Below are 15,804 nucleotides of genomic sequence, written 5' to 3'. Positions count from 1 at the left end.
CAAATCTTCCACTGTGCTTCTCACTCAATTTCGGAGATATGTGCCAATAAGGAACTGCCCAGAGAGGAAGCACTGATTTTTGAAAGAAAGGTTCTACCTCCTTCTATTCAAGCTGCTCAAGAAGCGTTCCGCCCTCCAGAGGATGAGAGCGTTGCTTACCCACAAATCAGCTCCAAGCTGAAATGCTGATTTTCTATTTTATCAACAGCTCAGGGAACTGTGACATTTCACATTTCACCGCTGTGCCTCATGTGGCAAACACCCCCCCATCCTGAAGAGCCTCATTTCTCTTTATAGGAATACATAATACATTATAAAATTACCATATAATTAAGTTCAGTGACCTAGTGAAATAGTATATTTAGCTGTGTAAGCTTAATTTTTTGCTTCTTTTCTGTCTCCTCCATGCAGTGATTGATGCTCCTAGCCAGGTGGATGTCCGGGATGTAACAGACACTACAGCTCTGATCACCTGGTTCCAGCCCATAGCTCAGGTGGATGGCATCTCTGTGTCCTATGGCCCAAACACTGGCTCCTCAGACAGCCACACAGTGGAACTGTCATCAGTTGACACCCAGTACCACCTGGCTGAACTCTACCCAGACACAGAGTACAGTGTGTCTCTAATGGCACACCGAGGGGAAATGACCAGCGTGCCTGTCTATGAGACCTTTACCACAGGTAAGAGCATCCTTTTCTTTCCAATAAGAGATATTGTTAATAATAAAATAATGACGAAACTACTAATCTAAGACAAGCAACCTTGGCTAATCACTTAGCTCTGGAGCATTAGCACCCACAGGTAGTCGCTAGAGAACTAATACTGTATGTGAAATGATGTTAATGTGCTCCAGACCTAGATGCACCTACGAACCTGCGGGCAATAGATCAGACAGATGAGAGCATCACACTGGAGTGGAGAAACAGCCAAGCCAATGTTCCCAGCTACCGCATCAAATACGGACCACTGTCAGGAGGGGAACACGGGGAGCTTACCTTTCCTACAGGCCCACAGGACATCACTCAAGCCAAGATTTCAGGTAAGGGTTAGAGACAATCAGACTATCTGTGCAGAGAATATTGAATAATTCTAGGAATTAATTATTACGAATTACTCTTTGTTTTCTAAAACAATACTAGTAAATATTTGTATAAGTGCATTAAAATGTGCATCTTTGATGACATATTTGCTTGCCCAAAGGCCCATCTTTATGTAAAAATATCCAGAGCAAACCTCAAAAATGAAATAACAGTTATAGTACGTGCTTCAGTTAGAAAAGTATACATGGGAAATGTTTTCTCATTCCTATTACACACATTGCTTTGAGCCAATCTCATTCTGTAAGACTATATGTTACTGCGCACAGGGATTAGAATGTGTATAAATTCAAAATGTGTAATAGATTCTTTGTCTGGTCGGCTCTATTGTCCTTGGGTGGCCTGTGTCCTACATAAGCCAGTGAGTCTATTTGAAAAACTGAGCATGTCACACATACACGTGCACACACACACACAAACACACACAGACACACACACACACACACACACACACACACTTCACTAATACCTCATTCCTTTTACACGGTTATTATCTGTAATTGCCGTCACGCTTGTGATTTTATTGGTAATAAGTTATTCCTCTGTTTTAGGTGTAATTTCATGCTGAAAGCCTCCTGAGTATTGACCTTTATAGGGGCCAATGGAATCAATAAGAGGGATAAATACAGAAATTTGGACTGGGGCCTTTTATCATCTTCAAGAGCCTCTTGGAAGACAGTAAATTCTGCTTTTAGTCCAATATGAGAGCCTTTTCAATGTGGCTACTGGAAAGACCATAACTGAAACAGATGAAATTGAAAATTGACCGATGGCAATTATGACTCATGATGGACAGGCTGAGCAGTCAATATACCCCCCTCTGTAAAACTACAAGAAACCTTAGATTTGTCTTTTTTTACCCTAACCTCACAGCTTTTCCCTTTTGTTCTTAAGAAGTAGTTTCTTGACAAATACATGGAACTGTATTTATGAAGTTCTGCGTTTTTGTCTGCAGGTCTCAGGCCTGGTATAGAGTATGGCATGGGAGTGACCGCAATCAAAGATGAGAAGGAAAGTGCTCCTACCACCACCAATGCTGTCACCGGTGAGATGCTCCTATATGATATCAGAAATCAGAAAGAATTTTATGATTTGTCTTGCAAGGAATTTGACTTAAATTAATAAGAGGAAACTGTGTGACAGGTACAGGAAAAAAGTTTAAAAATGGGATAAAATTAAATAAAAATAAAATAGAATATAAGATATAACTGTAACACAATGCCACTATCTGTATGTGTATACTGTTTAGTGATCTAAATATTCGTATCGCTAACCGTAACTGGCAGTTGCTAAGGATGAATGAATGAACTCTGCACTTTGATGTTAATGAGCATGGTTTTTGTTTGCCTTAAAAAAAACAAATAATATGCCTACTATTTATTAGTGCCTGCATTTATTCACATAATTAGTTCAAACTATGGACAGATATATGCATATCTGTTTTATAAGATAAATAATATTATATACAACGCTACAACATGTACAGATAAAGCAGTATATACAGAATAAACATGTGAACATTCTAAACATGTCAAAATGTGCAAATGTGAACTATATGTGGAAAATTATGACTACTGTATCATCTAATCTGACAGAATTTGCACTAGCTGTGAGGATACAGTGCAGTTTTCTGACACTATTCATATCACACCTCATCACACATGACATTCCTTTGCCAAAGCAATCTTTACTGTAGACGTTAATTAAATGAAACTCACCCTCCTTGTCAGACCTTGATGCTCCTAAGGATCTGGAGGTGAGCGAGACCTCAGAAAGCACAATCGTGCTGATCTGGAGGAGACCTGTGGCTAAGATCGATGTCTACAGGCTCGTGTTCGTGGCCGCTGATGGCCACAGGGCCGAGTTTGAAGTTCCGGACAGTGTCAGCACCTACATGCTGAGGAACCTGAACCCTGGTATGCTGTACACCATCACCCTGACTGCAGAACGAGGGAGGAAGCAGAGCGTGCCAGCTAGCATTCAGGCATCTACAGGTCAGTCTGTTTCTGCTTTCACTGTTTCACTGGGGCATTGTGCTCACTATTACCTGATGCTTGTCTAAACCATGCTGAATTTTTAAAGATAAAGAGAAATATTTTTTATGAAATTGGGATTCTACATAAATCTCAACCACAGGCTTGAGTTCTTTTCTAAAGAAAGGAAGATTTGTGTGTTTTGTAACTTTATCAGGCATGGCAGCCAAAATGAGGACTGAATTATCTTTACTTTTTCTACCAAAAAAGTACCAATATTTCTTTTGGAATGTGAAGGTTTCAATTTAGTGCTGTGTATAAAATTTAATTTGTGGTTCCCTCTGTTTCCTTGCCTCTTGGCCCCTTCTATACAATGTGCCTCCAGGCGTCTAAGCCAAGCTCAGGAATGAATTGAATTCATTGTATGTTCCAGCTTTACATCCTGTGTGAGTCCCTTTTCAGCAACAACATGTGGATTTATTTGACTTCTTAAAGCAAGGGGAAGACAAATTCAGATGATTATGGCTTTTGTTTATGGTTCTGTGGTTGGAGTGTTGCTTATACATCCAAACCAAATATTTCATTACATTAAGTGCCTCTTGTTAGGTAAAAGGAGAGTTTTGAAGGGGGGGGCAATTTATATAGTAGGAGAGAGAAGCAAGCATGGCAGAGAATAAAGAGGAAAACAAATGTAGATAGGTAGAAGCAGGCAAAGTAAATATTTTTTTCTCTATGTTTAAAAAATCTGCAAGTTATAGATAAGTATTTTTTAAAAATCGTTTCTTGAGAAAAGATTGGGATAAAATTAGGAGTATAAATATGGAAGACACACACACACACACACACACACACACACACACACACACACACACACACGCACAGCTCATTCATGTGATAATTGTCAAAATGAGGCCACTCCCCTCTGGTTTTGTGTGATTTGACCAGGATAAAATGAGGGGTGGGATAATAAATAGGCCCCTTGCTGAGGCAACTGTTAAAACATTGTCTCCGAAATCAGCAGTGCTATAATCCCACGGATTCATTTCTGCTGCCATTATCAGCCTCAGACATGAAGTACAAACATGGAGCATAACACTCACCACAGGCCCATTATAGGATGAGAGAAGGCGGGGTGTGATGAAGGGAATCCTCTCAATTTAGGTCTTTTTTTCTGAAAGACACACATTGAGTACACAGCAAGGATTACATGAATCACTCGGGACCAATATAGTGCTATCAGTATGGAGCAGTATACCCTGAGCAAGCATCCCAAGGCAGTTTAATAGAACCTCATTACCAGAATAATGTCATTCAGGTGGCAAAATGAACAGTGATCTTTTACAAGGTATTTGCAAAGCCTGTATTGTAAGGTCCGTAGGTTGACTCTGATGTGAGAGTCATAAAACCACTTTGCTCCATATGCATGAAGGCCTTACCTGAAGCTCGGCATACACTACATGACCTTTAAAACCGCAACAGATTTCGAAAACAGAAGGTCACTTTCTTGTTTTTTTGCCCTCATATCATGCATACTAGAAAATTAGGCAAAGATGAAATTTTGTACATATTTAATGTAAAATATCATACATATCAACATTTCAGGCTTAGCACTTGTTTACCTTCTCATGCCACCAGATGATCTAACTGAGAATCTGATCAAGCTCCAGATGTAGAAATTCACTTCCAATTTTCAGAAAAATATAATTCATATAATATAATAAGTCATATAATTCAATATACAAGGAATAAAACACTTCAGAGGATTCTGTAATAGGAAAATGATGAACGACAGGGTGGTGATCTGGCATGATGCGAGCAGAGTCACTCCTACCACTCCAAAGTGTTTTATTCTTCTTATTCAAATTTTCACCTTACAGTCACATCTAATGTTGTGGCACAAGTTAGTTCCTGTTATGACTTATGTTACAGCATCTATAAACAGTCATATCCTCACCAGCCTCTTTATTTTCACTCTCTTGAAGAGAGAAACCAGGAAACTGAAAACACAAAGTCCTCTGTTGAAGACTTTCCCATGGCAGAAAACTTACTGCTACAAAGCACTGAAACTGGGGACTCCTTCCATAAATGTTAAATAAATATCTTCTTACAGAAAGCATCACCATATAAAAAAATAATTTATTATCAGCCTTAGATTATGTGAAGCATCAATCATACAAGTCCATATCAAGGAGTTACTATAGAAAAGATAATTCATTAGAATGAGTGCATTAATATAAACCTGTGATTTGGATCACAGCCAGAACTACTGTCAGAGCTGCTGTAATAGAAAATGGATCAACACCTTCTGATCAATCAGAATAAAAACTTCAACAGTGGTTGAAATATTTTAAAAAATTCGTGAAAGAATTTGGCGAAACGTCCTGTAGTGTATGCTTGGGTTACGATTGAATGTTTTCATCAGTCATCATGGACTAGCATGGCAATGATTAATAGTTCTGATCCTCTAACGCCTCTAATTGACAGTGTTAAATTTTCCCAGCAATGTTAGTTTTAAATTCTCATGCCTGGGAACTGGGAAAGTCTTTCACTCCATCCTCTTTGTCTTTCACTCAATTCAGCAGTACGCTTGTGTCCACTTGATTGTGCATTAAGAGGATAATGGCAGCCTATGGTGCATCTCCAAGCTCTTTGCTCCCATCTCTTCATGAATGCTGATGGGGCGCAAGGATATTCAATTATGGGTTGCGCTTCCCTGCATGGCTTCCTGCATTATTTGAAGCAATCGGCGTACTTCTGCTCAAGCAGACTACGCAGAACCTTCAAAAAATTAATGGCTTCATTCTGAGCCATTAATACTAGAGCAAGCTGCAGTCAGGTGCATGTTTTTTTATTCATGAGGTTCGACCAAAAGGATGCTTGTGCAAACAAGCCTGTTTATTATTGCAGCAGGCTTCATATACCAATTTTTCATTGCATGGGCAGATGTTTGTTATGCATGGAACAGATGGAACTGAACAGAATATCAACAGAGACAGATGTTTGTTACATGTGGTTTATAGAGGAGATGGGCTTTTTCCATCAAACATTTGACATAGTTGGTTGGTGTTGTTGATGTTTAAAAATATGCGTTTACACAATTGCTGTTGTATCTGTCATAGAAAAATCTTCAAAATTCTCCAACCCAATATTTGTTTTGAGACATTTCCACTACTAATTGAAACTGCAGGGAGTCCCCAAACTCTCCATACATAGGGGAAATGAACACTTTTTAGCAAAATGTAACTTTATTTATACAACATCCTCTAGATCATTAAATAAAATCTTTGTAAACACACTCTCCCACTCATGATGAACTTGTGTTAACACGTCCGGTGTTACGCATGTAAATGCATGTCCATCACAACCGTGTGACAGCTTGCCGATGCAGCCATGAGAATCGTCTCAGTACGTTCTTCTTTTGTCAAAGGCATTCTTAAAGACTATATGAAAAAATATATAATATAAACTAAGTACGAAAAATTTTGGAGGATTATTACCCCTATGTATGGGCACTTTTGGGACACCGTGTACCTTGGTGGTAGACCTCCTAGAGTACTGTTTTCCTAGCCCTGTCATGCTAGTCTTTTCAAAGAGTATGGAACCGCTATTCTACAGAGCATAGTAGTAGGAATGTCATAAAATGAAAATAATCAAGAAAACGAGTTGTCACAGCATTCTGGTAAGTGTTTCAGTTCTTCTACATGTGTAGTGTTCATGAATGTATTGACTGCTTTATGGATGTGCCATGTGAAAGAAGACTAGACTCTCTCTTTACACCAACATTTCTTCTAAGACTGTCTCTGGTCGTCTTGCTCATCCTCTTGCTGCTCTCCATCTGATAGTCAGATCACCGAGTTATACTCGTGCTCCGCTGCCTGTTGCTTAATCTCTTCTGTTTATCATCCAGACAATGAAAAGCCCCTGGTGGGCAACATCACCATCTCTGCGGTATCCTGGGCTGGCTTCAATATATCCTGGGAGCTGAAGAGGGGCGAATTTGATGGCTTTCTGATCGAGGTGGCTGACCCCGATGGTCTCTCTGAGGGCCAGAACCACACTCTGTCAGGACAGGAGTACAGCTTGGCTATCACTGATCTCTCTCCTAGCACTTTCTACAGGATCACTCTATACGGCCTGTACAGGGGAGATCTCTTAGAGCCAGTGTTTGGGGAGGCTTTCACAGGTACCGCCGTTCGACGGGTGCTGGTGCATCGGTTCCCCTACGAAAATTCTAACGTATTATCAGGAAGCAGCCCAGAATAAATACTAACGGGTTTATAACACACTGGATGCTTCAAATGAAGACTAACAACTAACATTTTCCTAATAGCAATTTGTCTACTAATTATATCACTCCAAAGTCTACTTTCCCCAATAAAACGGGGTGCAAAACCACCCATTTAAACAGGTATTAGCACTTCTTTCTTGCCAATTATGTATATCTTTCCATCCAAACATGCTATTACACCACTCTTTGATGTATACATTACCCCTGTAAACTGCAAGCAGTCTTTTTATGTCAGCACCGCTTTTGTAGATCCGGTGCTAATGTTTTAAAGCTTCAGACCACACTTTCCTGCCAATTACGTGTTGGAGCATGCTGATATTCAGAGCACACCTGCAGCAGGGTATAATAGAACCCTGCACCTTCTGCTATGCCTAAACACAGACAAAGCCTGCAGGTGCACACGCCGACCTCCCTCTATGATCACAGCCTTATTTATGCTTACCAGCCAACAAAAAGTCAAGTGAATAATACCCTTTTATTTTTAACCACCCATAATATACAATGCACATGCTAAGCATGCCAGTGAACTGTCGTTTACGGTTAGGAAAACACCGCCTTCCAAAGACAGGAGATTAAAATATTCTCAGTCACTGAGCTGTAATACCGCCACCGCCCACAATAGTACTGCTGCTGGTTATTAGCTCCAAATCGTAGTTTGGCCTTTGCTCGATTTCTCGCCGAATAAAGATGCCGACTGGGCAGAAGCAGTTTGCCAGGGAAGTGATCCTAAGGAGTTTTTGTCACTTCTTGTGAAAGATCTCGTCAGTATGCAGACCCAGTTTTCGAGCTCTGCAGCGGTCTTCATTCTGAAGCGCCACTTTCACACATTTTCTTGGCATTTATCAGGCCATGGCTGCAAGTGCTGCAGTTGTAGTGGATACTCAAGCGTGCTTGCTAATAGGTAACATTTTTTTTTTGTCAGATTATTAAAAGCCATTTTTTAACTAATTCCTACATATATGTTTTGGAAAATGGATTCAAAGGCTAAAACAATTTAAAGTGAAAATACCTATTGAGTTCTTGGTTGAGTCACGTCTGACCATGAAATACTGTATATATCCTCCTATTAGCTCATGAACATCAACTATATCCGAATGCCAAAGCCTGTCAGGTTACCGAGCTGAGCGTTCCATTCAGTAGCATGACCTCCTCTTTTCTGCAGGTTAGCTGGCGCCTTGTTCCTCCTTCATGAACAGATGGCTCTTTGTCCCGGCCGAAAGACTAAGAGAGACCAGTTTGATGAAAGTGATCTGCAGTTACCACTTTAGCACTCTCACAACACCCACAAACAGCACCCCCCTCTAATACTCCTTCTGACAAACCCTCCAGCTAGCACTATGCTAATGAAGAGTGACGGCTCCACAGGATCTGTCCCTGCTCCAGTTCATTTCCAACCACTTCTCCTCCTCGGAACAACAATAAAAAAAAAAAAAATAGCGAACCTCATGTCAGCCCAAGCTTGAGAGAGAGAGAGAGAGAGAGAGAGAGAAGAGATTTAGTACGTTCATGTGTTCTGAGGCTCTCCCTCTACTGTAGTGATAAGTATCTTATCTTATCTTATAAGAGTTACAGCAATTACTGTATAAAGGAGTCATATTAGGATATGCTAGGTTTTGCCTTTTCTTTTTTCCATCCAGCCTACCTTCTAAAGCTAATCTTCTTGTTATACTGCCATCATGAAGAAGATTCTTTTTCGCATTTAATAACATAGGCATATTGTTTTATTGTTTATCAGGTCATTTTTGGGTGTAGTGGCACTCGTATATACAGCATATCATTTCGCATTAATAAAATGGTTGAGCATTTCATCGCTTTTAAAACACTGCAGCTCTCAGACCTAGCATCATTAAAGAGGAAGCAGCACTTACAACTGCCCATGCATAGAAAATGGTTGCTACATCATATTTCATGTGGTAAAGACTCTGGGTGACTTGGCAGGAATGGATGGTCAAGCTGAGTGGTAGTAATTGCATGATGTGATGGAGACCAAGGGAATTACAGAACCAACCAGTTACTATTAATACTTGACCAAATTTTATTGGCAACAACAAAATTCTTTGTTGAACACATGGTTGTTTGTTTGGTTTAGTTACCCACAATGTTCTAAAATGTTCTCAGTGTTATATACCACATTCCCACAGAATAAAATTTTGGTAAGGTTTCATCAGATATTTTTCTTTAAATATCAATTGTAATCCAATAGCAACATTCAACAGTGCCATCTGAGAACACAATACGGTCTCTTGCACAAAAATAGAGAATGTTTAACATGGCAGATGAGTATTATATTGTTATGCAGAAGCCATCAGGGGTCATCAAAACACTTGCAAAACATGGTCCAGATGTGTACCCAGCAAAGAATTTCAGTGGACCAAACCGAGTACTAGCAGAGCAAGTAAACATGAAAAACACTGGCTGTTGTTCAGTGACTCTCGTTGTCTAAACATGATCAAAATTACATAATTAATTTACATTTCAGACCCTTTGTTGTGGTCTATCCAAACACAGACATTAATGTAAATTATTTAGGCAGCTCAATGGACCAGAGACTAGCTACAGGGCTAATAAATCTGAATCATACATGTTTTTCCATTACTTTCAAACTTTTCTCTTTGCATGTTCTTCTAACCGGATGGTGTTCATTGGAAGATCATCACAGATAGCATTGCCTAATGAAACACCTCTCCTCTACATAACAAATGTAACTTACACAAATGATGATTAACCCAGAAAAGCATGCATAATAATCAGTTGTGGCTCTGGGGCTAAAAAGACCTGAGCATGTTTGGAGACCACAGATGAAAGAACACCTGTATTCCTTTGTCCACCTAGAGGCAGAACCTGAGGTGGAGAATCTTTTCGCCTCCAACAACAAGCCAGACGGTTTTATGCTCCAGTGGACAGCTCCAGAAGGAATCTTTGAAACGTTTACAATCAAAATCTCTGACGAATCAGGCAAGCAAAGGCAGATGAGTGTATCGGGAGACAAGAGAACAGAAGTGATCTCTGGCCTCGATGAGGCTACAGAGTATGAAATTGAGCTCTATGGGACAATTGCAGGACGGAACTACAAGCCCATTTCAGGGAAAGCTCTAACAGGTATTTGGATACATCTTGGACAAGCAAGCCGGTGAAGTCAATCTTCCATCGCCATCTTTTCACAATGTCTATAAATGTTACTGAATAAGTTTAACCCAAATAGTAACCTGAGCCATGTTTCCCAAAAGTATCACAGCACAGTTATGATAATGGCAGTTACGATGATGCTTTTGGAAAGCTATGAGTAATACTGGAATCACTTATAGTCTTTCACATAGTTGTTTCAACTTTTACAGTCTCTTTTGTATGTCTTGTCTGTTGTTTGTCCTGAGTTACTAAATTTCCAAATCCATTACCAAATCCTAACCTCTTAAAAAGGGAGTTGCATGTAATTCTATAGATTTGCAGAGGAAACCTAGATATACTAAAATCTCTTTTGTTTCTACACTTTCTTCTTCTTTTGTATCTGACATCTTTCACCAACTGTCCAGTCACGGGGTTTACCCATTGGACAGAGCAATTGGGTCTGTGTTTTTACTGAATATGTGTCTGTCTCTGGTTGTCTGGCTCTGTCCCAGGGGGCCTCTCTTCCCTCTTGAGTCTGACGTTGGCATGTCGCACCATTGTACTCATGTAATGGGGGCAAGTTAATCTCCCCATGTCTGTCACGCAAGATTCTGTGGCCCGACATTGAAAAATGCCCGAAAGGCTTGAGCTCTTTTATCCATTTGTCTCAACTCTGTCTTTCTCTATGCTATACTGACTTTTAATATTTCATATGCTTCATATTTCTTTCTACATTTTCTGAAATAGCTGGCCGGTGTCTTTTTGAAGACACCACTTCTGTGTACTGGACTGGGTTCATCTTGGACTGGCATCAATAACACTTGTCCAATTTGTGTTCACACAGCCTCTAACACTTTGTGTTTGTCTGCTTGTTGTCTCGTTATGTGTTGTCTCCTGGAAGGTCTGGGCAAACCAAAGGGTATTCAGTTCTCTGATGTCACTGATACCTCTGCCACCGTTCACTGGACTATCCCCCATTACCGCGTTGACAGTTACCAAGTCACCTACGTGCCCATTCATGGAGGTAAGTGTTCCCTCTATCATAGATATGTTCTGGCTTTCTGCCTATTGCTACATGGCCTTCTTTGGAGATTAATATTTGATTATTTGTTAAGTACTTCTCCAGCTGAAGGTCAATGTGGTATGGGCATTGTAAATGCTAGAAGAAGATCTATAAGCTTAGAGCTTGCAAATCATCCATCATCTGTGCTGTTATAATCATTATAATTTTAGTATCCATAATCCGACACATTTATATTTCTAACAAATTGACTTTGGAACATCAGTTCTTAGTTTGTCTTCCTTGAATGTATGATTTATAAAGTATCCAATATATAAGAAAATTGTCATCTTTTTGGCACAATATTTTAACCAAAAAAAGAATTCAGAGCTTCTAAAACTTGCAGAGTTACACAATGTGCTTTTTGACATGGAAATGATCTGCTCAGGTTTTCAGATCAATCAGCATGTTAACGGATGCAATATATCAGAGCAGTCTGTTTTACCAATCAGGGCAGTCTGTCTGATAGTGCTGCCCTCTTGTGGTGCACTGTATTGAATGCATGACTCTGGTGCACTCCATGGTCAAAAGCTGGTTCTGTACCCCCTCTACAGGCAGTCCCATAACAGTCACAGTAGACGGAGGTGAGTCCCACACTGTTCTGCCCAACCTGACACCCGGGGTGACCTACAGAGTGACTGTCATATCATTCAAGGGTCTGGAGGAGAGTGAGCCAGCCTCTGATACATTTACAACAGGTACAGTTTACACACACATATTTCTATGGTGAATCTTAAAGGAATACACCACAATTTTTCAGCCATATGTGTAGTATATGTGTGATTATCACAGAGTCTTTGCTCTGCTTGTTGTCTGCCTATGTGTCGTATCCTGGAAGGTCTGGGCAAACCAAAAGGTATTCGCTTCTCTGATATCACCGATACCTCTGCCACTGTCCACTGGACTGTCCCCCATTACCACATCGACAGCTACCGAGTCACCTACGCACCTATTCATGAAGGTAAGTGCCTCCACTATCATTCCACATTCTGGCTTATTCCCACTTTCTACACAGCCTTCATTGGAGATTCATATTCTATAATGTGTTACTTACTTCTCCAGCTAAAGTTCAGTATAGGATGGGCATCGGAAATGCTAGAAGTAGATCTTCTCAAAGGAGGAGCTCAAAAATCATCCATCACATGTGCAGCAAACACAGTTTTTTTTACACAATCCATTCATTCGATTGACTTTGGAATGTCAGTGCTTGGTTGGTCTTTCCTGATTTATAAAGTACCTTTTACAGCTGTCTGCAAAAGTTTGTGTATCCTTCACCAAATTACACATTGTGCTCCAAAAGTTTGAACAACCTACTAAGTCAGTATAACACACCCTTTGGCAGATATCACGGCAAATGCTTTTTGTAGCCAGCCAGGAGTTTTATATTCTTGTTTAATTAATTGTCACCCACTCTTCCTTGCAGAACACTTCTAGCTGAGATATTCTTGGGCCTTCTTGCATGCACAACCTGTTTTAATTTTGAAAAGATGTTCAAGGCAGGGGACTGTAAGGGGCCATTTCAAAAGCTTCAGTTTGCATTTCTTGAAGTAGTTCATGATGGATTTTATGGTATATTCTGGATTATTGTCCTGTTGTAGAAGCCAGCCTAAATTCTCTCAGCTTAAATTTCTTGACTGACTGTGTCACATTTGCTCCCAGAATTTTCTGTTATTTACTAGAATCCATTCTTGCTTCTACCTGTGAAATATTGCCTGTTAAACTGGCTGCCACACGACCCCAAAGCATAATACATCCTTACCCCCCCACCCCGTGATTAACAGTTGGCAAGGTATTTTCAAATGCTGCTCCTTTTTTCTATAAACATACTTTTGCTGATTGTGGCAAAAGGTTTTTTTTTTAACTTCATCAGTCCACAGCACTTGTTTCCAAAATACCTCTGGCCTATCTAGATATTGTTTTGTTTACATCAGATGTTCTCTTTTGTGATTAGGTCTCAGGTGAGTTTTCTATGTGATGACTCTTCCATGCAGATCATGTTTGTACAAGAAATGCTGCCCCACCACCACACCACTGACAATTCTTTACCTGCCTAATGAATGAATCAATGAAGGCCTAATGAGTTAATTAAGTTCTGAGACTTTTCAAATGGAAGGATGTCCAAAATTTTGCACATGACACAATTACTCTTTTATTGTAATTTTTTCTATTTCTTAAGTTCATTATATATAATATATTTAAATAGATTGCTGCAGAGGTTGTGTTTACTTATTTTCATTCAAAAATCAATAATGTCCAAGGCTTCCCAAATATTTGCGTACAACTGTATATAGGAAAATTGATTGAAATCTATTTGACATGATAAATTAACTAAAAATCAGAGGTTATAAAAGTCTAAGAGTTGCACAATGTGCTCTTTGGCATGGAAATGATCTGCTCAGACTCTCAAATCAATCAGCATGTTAATGGATGGAATTCATCAGAGTAGTCTGTTCTACCAATCAGCACCTTCTGTCTGATAGTGCTGCCCTCTTTTGGTGCACTGTATCGCATGCATGCTTGAATCTTTTGCACTCCACAGTCAAAAGCTGGTTCTGTACTCTCTCTGCAGGCAGTCCCATAACAGTCACAGTAGATGGAGGTGAGTCCCAGACTGTGTTGCCCAACTTGACACCTGGGGTGACCTACCGAGTGAGCGTCATATCATTGAAGGGTCTGGAGGAGAGTGAGCCAGCCTCTGATACATTTACTACAGGTACAATTTACAAACACATACACAGTCAATTGCATTTTTTTCACACAAAAATGTGCAAAATTCTAAGACAAATCCAGCCTGTAAAACTATCAGATCCTTCACTAAACAATTGTAGTCCTGGATATGATGCTGAACTGAATGTTAAAGAAATACTCCACCATTTTTCAGCCATATGTGTAGCATATGTGTGATTATCACAGAGTGTTTGCTCTGCTTGTTGTGTTGTCTCATTATGTGTTGTCTCTTGCAAGGTCTGAGCAAATTAAAGGGTATTCGCTTCTCTGATGTCACTGATACCTCCACCACCGTTCACTGGACTGTCCCCCATTACCACATTGACAGCTACAGAGTCACCTACGTACCCATTCATGGAGGTAAGTGCTTCCTCTATCATTCCACATTCTGCCTTATTGCCAATTTCTATACAACTTTCAATGTTGATTTATAGACTTTATAATGTCATAAGTATTTCTGCAGTTAAAGTTCAGTGTAGTATGGGCATTGTAAATGCTAGAAGTGCATAGATCTACAAGCTTGGAGCTCACAAATCATCCATCATCTGTGCAGTGACACAAATTTTACACAATCCTTCCATATAATCAGAGTCTCCCCAGTCCAACTCATCTTACATATTGACTTTGGAATGTCAGTGCTTGTTTGGTCTTTCTTCAATGTGCGATTTATAAAGTACCTTTTACAGTTGTATTCAAAACTTGGGCACCCCTGGCCAAAGTACATATTTTGTTTGGACACCCTACTAAGTCAGTACTTAGTCACCTCTGGCAGATATCACAGCTTGCAAACACTTTTAGTAACCAGCTAGGAGTTCTCCTATTCTTGTTTGATTAATTGTCACCCACTCTTCCATGCAGAATGCTTCTGGTTCTGAGATATTCTTGGGCCATCTTGCATGCACTGCATGTTAAACATCTACCTACATATTTTGAAAGATGTTCAAGTCAGGGGACTGTGAGAGCCATTCTAAAAGCTTCAGCTTGTGTTTCCTGAAGTAGTTCATGGTGGATTTTGTGGTATGTTTTAGATCATTGTCCTGTTGTAGGTGCCAATCTCTTTTCAGCTTCAGTTTCCTGACTGACTGTGTCACATTTGCTTCCAGAATGTTGTGATATATAATGGACTCCATTCTTGCACCTACCTATGCAATGTATTATGTGCCACTGGCTGCCACAAAAGCATAACAGACTCCCCCCATGCTAAGCAGATGGCAAGGTGTTATTTTGACCAACTGCTGCTCTTTTTTTCTACAAACATACCTTTGTTGATTGATGACAAAGAGTTAAATTTTTACTTCATCAGTCCACAGCACTTTTCCAAAATACCTCTGGTTTATCTACATATTGTATTGCACACATCAGACATTTACTTTTGTGATGAAGTTGCAGGTAAGGTTTCCTTCTGATGACTCTTCCATGCAGATCATGTTTGTGCAAGCAATGCTGCAGAGTAGAACAGTGCACCACCACTTTTGTGTAAGCTAAACCTTCCTGAATGTCCTTGGTGTCATATGGGGGATTTGCTTTTACTTTCTGGTCAGGATACATGCAGT

At 39.9% G+C, this 15,804-nt stretch overlaps 1 protein-coding gene across 1 annotated transcript in view; it reads left to right on the top strand.

Annotated features, from left to right (window-relative positions):
* tncb (tenascin Cb) overlaps nt 1–15,804 on the top strand; it is a 44,431-nt gene that overhangs the window by 15,263 nt on the left and 13,364 nt on the right. The window contains exons 7-17 of the mRNA XM_053228787.1: nt 412–681; nt 855–1,040; nt 2,054–2,143; nt 2,829–3,092; nt 6,979–7,254; nt 10,192–10,458; nt 11,366–11,488; nt 12,079–12,222; nt 12,363–12,485; nt 14,094–14,237; nt 14,489–14,611. Of these exons, the coding sequence (XP_053084762.1) occupies nt 412–681; nt 855–1,040; nt 2,054–2,143; nt 2,829–3,092; nt 6,979–7,254; nt 10,192–10,458; nt 11,366–11,488; nt 12,079–12,222; nt 12,363–12,485; nt 14,094–14,237; nt 14,489–14,611 (2,010 nt within the window). The remainder of the gene's footprint in view (nt 1–411; nt 682–854; nt 1,041–2,053; nt 2,144–2,828; nt 3,093–6,978; nt 7,255–10,191; nt 10,459–11,365; nt 11,489–12,078; nt 12,223–12,362; nt 12,486–14,093; nt 14,238–14,488; nt 14,612–15,804) is intronic.

The sequence above is a fragment of the Pangasianodon hypophthalmus genome, chromosome 24 (assembly GCF_027358585.1).
Source record: "Pangasianodon hypophthalmus isolate fPanHyp1 chromosome 24, fPanHyp1.pri, whole genome shotgun sequence".
NCBI lineage: Eukaryota > Metazoa > Chordata > Actinopteri > Siluriformes > Pangasiidae > Pangasianodon > Pangasianodon hypophthalmus.
The sequence above is the reverse complement of the archived record's forward strand: the minus strand, read 5'-3'. Positions and strand labels throughout refer to the sequence as shown.